The sequence below is a fragment of the Vipera berus genome, assembly GCF_964194415.1.
Source record: "Vipera berus genome assembly, chromosome: 16".
NCBI lineage: Eukaryota > Metazoa > Chordata > Lepidosauria > Squamata > Viperidae > Vipera > Vipera berus.
The window spans coordinates 7,995,302-8,001,792 of NC_138219.1; the positions used below are offsets into that span (position 1 = coordinate 7,995,302).

General features: G+C 47.2%; 1 protein-coding gene across 1 annotated transcript in view; it reads right to left on the bottom strand.

The window, feature by feature from the left end:
* Positions 1-2,334: 2,334 nt before the first annotated feature.
* ADAM15 (ADAM metallopeptidase domain 15) overlaps positions 2,335-6,491 on the bottom strand; it is a 31,047-nt gene continuing 26,890 nt past the window's right edge. Inside the window, exons 27-30 of the mRNA XM_081340113.1 lie at positions 5,779-6,077; positions 3,778-3,849; positions 3,105-3,164; positions 2,335-2,462 (exon numbers count right to left, since the gene is read on the bottom strand). Of these exons, the coding sequence (XP_081196239.1) occupies positions 2,371-2,462; positions 3,105-3,164; positions 3,778-3,849; positions 5,779-6,077 (523 nt within the window). The 3' untranslated portion in view covers positions 2,335-2,370. The remainder of the gene's footprint in view (positions 2,463-3,104; positions 3,165-3,777; positions 3,850-5,778; positions 6,078-6,491) is intronic.

Sequence of the window (6,491 nt, forward strand, 5' to 3'; positions counted from 1 at the left end):
TATTGTATGGCTCAGTCGCTGATGATCCCGGAATGAGCGGGACCACCACCAAATTTAAAAACACGTTTAAAAAAAAAGAGAGCAGCATACCAGCTACGAGAAGTTGGTCTCTTCACAGAAGATTAAAAAGCTGAGCTGTCCGTTCTCTTCGAGAACAAAGGGCAGGGCGGCTGACACAGTCCAGACGGTGAGGATTTTTGGGGGGTGGGTGGGTGGGTGGGCAAAGAGGAAATTTTGGGGGTGGGGTATACAAAGCCAACCTCCTCTCTTAAAGCAGCAATGTTTTACGTCATCGCCAAGTGGGAAAACGGGGAGAAATCTCCTATCTTTGGCGTAGAATCCCGGAGAGATCATTGTCGGCTCAAATCTGGAAGAGACTCAAATTTGGATTTTCTCGTCGGGGTGGGGAAGCCAGTTCGGAGGGGTGGGGGTGGGGTGGGGTCTCCATCCGGTCCCGGAGGCGGAAAGCACAGCTTCGACATCTGGTGGGAACAAGACACAACGCCTGAAGGGAAAAGACGGAGAAAGAGGGATTGTTAAGAGAGCACATTTCCTTTTTTTTTTTGAGAGACAGAGAGTTAAAGTTCAAGTTTTTTTTTTAATTCCAGGGACTCTTCTTCTTCCACATTGCATTGATGTCCTTCCCGGGTTTTTTTCTTCTTTTTCTTTTAAAGAGGGAGAATTTTAGCGATCCGTAAAAGCTTCCGACGGAAGAGTTGTACTCTGCCCTCAATTGCAAGCAGTCCTCAACTTACGACGACCACCGACTCCCAAATTTCTGTTGCTAAGCGAGACGTGTGTTAAGTGAGTTTCGCCGCATTTGACTTTACGAACGTTTTTTTCACAAGGCCGTCGCAGCATCCCCCATGGTGGCGGGATCAAAATTCGGAGGCTCGGCAAACTGACTCGTATTTATGACGGCCGTGGTGTCCCGGGATCACGCCATTGTCCCTTTTTGTGACCCTCCGACACACAAAGGCAGTGAAAGAAGCCAGATCCACTTAACAACCGGGTCACTAACTTAACAACTCCGAGGAGTCCGTTAAGAACAGCAAGCCCCCTTCACAAACGTCTCGCTTAGCAACAAAAACATGGAGATCAACTGTCGTCGTAAATCCAGGACTGCCTGTATCAGAGGACATTAAGCAGGTTGGGTATTCTGGAATTTATTCGATTTAGTGCTCGGTTGCGGACGTAATTCGAGGACCAGCTGTTTAAACGGCCGCCAAGTTGTTTTCTCCTCCTGGTTTGCAAGAAGCAAAGTTGCTGGGCCGAATCTGGAAGAAAAGTCCTCGTCAAGCAATAAAAAAATAAAAATAAATTTAACGTTTGCATTTAAAAAACAAACAAACAAGCAAGGCGGGCAGGCGAACGGAGCCGGCTTGTTGCAGGGACCCAAGTAAATTTTCTTCGCGTTCTTAATATGTATAGATATTTTCGCCCCAATTCCCCCGGCTACGGTTCTCAAGACCGTCCTTTGCTGACACCGCGCTGCCCCCCCCCCCTTTTTTTTCCTTCCCTCTTTTTGGTATTGACTTCTGACATTTTCATGGCTGGCTTATTTGATTTCGGCTCGGCCTCGACCGATTATCCAATTTGTTTTCTAATTTTCTGCCTTTCTCCCTTGCAATGTGGCTGGCCTTTGCCGGCTGGGGCCGTTTTGCGATTAGCTGAATTTTTATTTTTATTCATTTGTTGTTTTTTTAAAGTGGTGCCTTTTATGTCTCAGCTCCCAAGGTTAGGCGGGACTGGCTGCAACCCCGAGGTAGCCTCCACCGCGGGAGTATTGGCTTAGTGAGCACTGCTTCCAAGTTATGACGGTGCTGAAATTGCCAGTCGAATCACAGAACATCATCGGAGTTGGAAGGGACCTTGCAAGGTCCTCTAGTCCAACCCCCTGCTCTAGCAGGAGACCCTTGACCACGGGCAGACTTTCCGAGGAGTTTAATCCCTGACGAGAACAAAAAGATCCCTCTATTAGAGAGGCTGGTCCCCACCTCCCACTCTGGGGTTGGACTAAATGACCTCCAGGTGCCCTCTCATCCATCCACCCCCTTTTCCCCAAAACTTACACTCTCGTTGAAGATCCTCCGGAGTCTGAATTGGGAGCAGAGAGGATCATGTCAGATTAAAGAGGTGTACCCTGTTCCTCCAGTATCGGGAACGCTGTCTGTCCATCGGTCCGAAAAGCAGCTTTCTGAGGAGTTGAAGTCGAATTGAAGAGGAGTCTCCGGTTATTTCTAAAGTGTCACGTGGTCGATCGGCATCTTTGCAGTGGGGATAACAGTGGGGTGGAGGAATCCCTCCGCCAGCGCTCCATAACCAGCCCGAGTCTCGGGGGGGGGGACTCGCGATCCGAATTCCCTGCCGTCAGAGCCAGAGAAAGGGCACCACCAGGAGAGCCAGGCAAGCGACGCCAAGCTGGATCGGGGCAGGACCATGTCCACGAATGACAACCGCTTCTAGGGGCAGAAGAGAGAGAAAGAGAAAGGAGATCGGGCGCAGGGAACGGCGAGATCAAGGGACACGAAAAGTGCAAGTTGAATTACCACTGAATTACGTCAATTCGTTTTCCTCGCCACGCACGTGTGTACATAGCCCGAACTGGACCGCCATTTCTCCGTGTCATACATGTGGGTCTATGCCTAATTTATTTATTTTTGTCATATTTATGTAGCGTGTATCGGAGGTGGTGACCCTTTGAGAGCGGAAGGCAACAAAATCTCATTTTAAGGTGTGCCGATTAGTGTACTTTCAAAGTGACAATAAAGTTACTGTTCTATTCTATTCTTATTCTAGGTCCGCCTCTGCTTAGCGACCGTTCGGAGTTACAACGGCAGGGAAAAGGAAAAGAAAGAATGATATAAAATAGAATAGAATAATAATAGAACAGAACAGAACAATAATAGAATAATAGAATAGAACAGAACAGAACTGAAAGGGACCCTGGTGGTCATCTAGTCCAGCCCCCTGCTCAAGCAGGAACCTACACCATCTCGGACTTAAGACCGTTTTGTTTTCACCCAACCATTTGCAGCATAACTCCTCATTAATGCGCCATTTTGTTTTCTGCATTTAAAAGACGGAAATGCTCTCCAACTCACTCTCTGGACCGCCTCTCCCTCGAGGCTGGGATTTGGGTGCCTCTGTCGCAAGGTCTGGGGCTAGAAAGGAGACAGGAATAAGAAATCAATCACACGGTGGTCTCCTTTCCCTCGGCCCCCACGCAGAGTCTCAAGAACTGCCCGCCAACCATCACCCAGAGGAGCAAACTGAGAAATTTCACGTTTCTAGGCCGATCCTGCAGAAACAGAATGCTCAGCGGTCTAGCAACCCCATCCAATTATTATTGGACCACAATCCCCATCATCCCCAGAGAGCCGTTGCATGCATTTAGGGAAGCCGTAGAGGTTAGTCCTTGACTTACGACCTTTCATTTAATGGCTGTTCAAGTTACGTTGGGAAAAAGACCCTTACGACTGGTCCTCCCATTTACCGCAGTGATTGTCTCAACGGCGGCGAGACAAGTCGTCAAACAGGGGCGAAACACACTTGAGAAATGTCTCGCTTTGCGACGGAGATTCAGGGCTCAGATGCGGCCGTAACTCAAGGACTACCCGCCCTTTTGGAGGGAAGAAGACAAGATTCGAGGCTCTTAAAAGCTTGACAGGGAGGAACGACGGAAACTGGCCCAGATCTTTTCCTAAGAATCTGGTTTGTTTTCACAAACCCAGAATCCTGGGCCTCCCCACCAGCTGGAGGGACAGACCGACTTACTGGCGGTGGCTTTGCAGCAGACCAAAACGCGTAGCTTCAAACACTGGCCAGGACTCTCCGGAGCAGGAATTGCTGTTGGAAGAAGAAAATACAAGAGACCATGAAAGGTGGTTAGAAGATCAAATGTCCAAGTTAAACGAGAAAGATCAAGCCAATTTATTTATTTAGATAAGCTTTCAATTTTTTAAAAAATACAGGTCGTCCTGGACTTACAATAATTCTTTCAGTGACCGTTCGAAGGCACTGAAAAACAGAACTTGTGAGTGACCGTTTTCCCCACTTAACGACCGTCGCAGCCTCCCCCGTGGTCACGTGATCAAATTTAGACACTTGGCAACTGACTATGACGGTTGCAGTGTCCCGGTTGTGTGTGTATGTGTCACGTGATCCCCCTTTAAAGGCTTCTGACCAGCAAAGTCAATGGGAGGAGCTGGATTCACTGAGCGACCACGTGACTCGCTTAATGACCAATTCGCTTAACAACCGTAGCAGGAAGGTGGTAAAATGGGGGCAAAACTGTTGTGATCTTCTGCATATGGCATCTGCGCCATCACCAATACACAGGTAGTCCTTGACTTATGACATTACTGTTGCTAAGCAGAACCGTTGTTAAGTCATAAGTATGTGGGCACAGCACACACCTTCCGGGACACAATTAACCAAAAAAAGGGGCTTTATTTTTTTTGCTTGTGATTGCAACTGCAATGGTACAACAGGACCACCTTATCAGGTGTGTGTTGCTTACAAAAATGCCCCTTGCGAACTTTGAATGCGCCTGGCATTTTGGGGACATCAAAATGCAGGTTGTGGCAATGACACCGTCTCCCTCCTCATTTTGTGCATTTCCAGAAGCAGGCGGCCGGGGGACCGGGCTTGGCTAACAGGCGTATTTATTTCAATAAAGCCGCCCGTAAAAGCATGATGGCGATTAAGGCCCAACGACACTCGGCCCCAGAACCGTGACACTCCTTTTGTGTGTCTGTGACTTTTTTTTATTATTATTTCATGTTTTTAATGGAGCACGGCAAATGGGCAGCTTTTTTATCAGAAGCGCAAAGGACGGAACGTTATAAATTCCAAAATCGGGCAGGTTTTGCCATCGGGGAGAAAGAGCGGTTAAAATCCGGGCTAACGAGGGCAGAAAACTAAGTTAGCATCCGAGACGGGATGTTTAGGGATCAATCCTGGTTTCTCAAACCAATCCACCCCGCAGGGTTGTTGTTCCCAGGCTAAAAGCGATGGCAGATCTGGGTTTTTTTTGGGACCACTTGGTGTTTAGCAGAGCCATCCAGGACGTCAGGAAGAAAAAACCAGAAATGTGGCATAATTACATCAATCCCGCCAATTATAAACCATAATTTTAACTCGGTTCGGGCGTTCCCTATTGACTTTGCTTGTCAGCAGGCCGCAAAAGGGGATCACGTGACCCCGGGGCGCTGCCACCGTCATAAATATGAGTCAGTTGCTGAGTGTCCAAATTTCAATCACGTGACCGTGAAGATGCTGTAACGGTCATAAGTGTGAAATACTTAGAAAAAACTTAGAAAAACTCCAAAGTCCCTTTGTGCAGTGCCATCGTAACTTCAAACGGTCATGAACCATTGTAAGTCGAGGACTGCCTGTATGATATTAATAAGGCTCATTCTGCACACAAACAGAAATATAAGTTTTAACTCAACACCCTTAAAAAAACAAACGTATATTTTAAATATTGAAATACATTTAGACAAGTTTAACTCCACACCCTTAAAAAATAAACGTGTTATTTTAAATATTGAAATACATTTAAATAAAGTTGTATTTTAAATAAATCCAATTAAAAGTAAATAAACCTGTGTTAGGATAGAAAAGAGCTGGGAGGGACCCTGGAGGTCTTCTAGTCCAGCCCCGCCCACCCTTCCCTGCTCCTGCGGGAGAACCTGTACCGTTTCAGACGTTTTGTGTTTTATGAGTTTATTTACAAGCTGATGGATTGAATAAGTGGAAAGCGCTTCAACTCACATATGTAGTAATATTCACGGCCGCTCTGGAACTCGATGCCCAGCGAGAAGGGCGTAAATCTCTGGATTTTCTCCGAAAATCGGACCGGCCCGTAGGCGGCATAAGGACGGTTGCATTCCCACCGTTTAAAAGCTCCCGGAGTTTCGTAGCAGCCTTGATAACCTTCGGCATTGACCATAAGCAGAGTGAAGGATTCCGGCTTCCCGGTGGCCAACGGCCGTTCATAATGGGGACAGTAAATGTCCAGATAGTCATTGATGGAGACCTGAATGGCGTAGCCTCCGTCTGAATCGAAAAACCTGAAAGCAGGAAGGAGAAACGGCTTCAAGGGACTCCTCAAAAAAAAAAAAAATCCGGATTTATCTCGTAAGGAGAACAGAGCAGCGACTCATACAGGGAAGCAACGGAGACTCTTTTCCTGACTTAACCACCATATTTATCCACTTGAAACAAGAGAGGAAGCTCTCAAACTGGGAAGCAACAGGCAGGCTCCTCAATTTATCCACTCTCCCCTTTAGACGACTCTTTTCCTTACTCAACCACCATACCTGTCCACTTCTCCCCTTCCTGAAACGAGAGAGGAAGTTCTCAAACTGGGAAGCAACAAGCAGACTCCTTCTCAACTTCAGCACGCTCACCTTTAAATGAGGCGTATCTGTGACTCCTAAAGGGAAGCAATGGGTAGCCTCCTTTCCTACTTATCCGCTTTATTC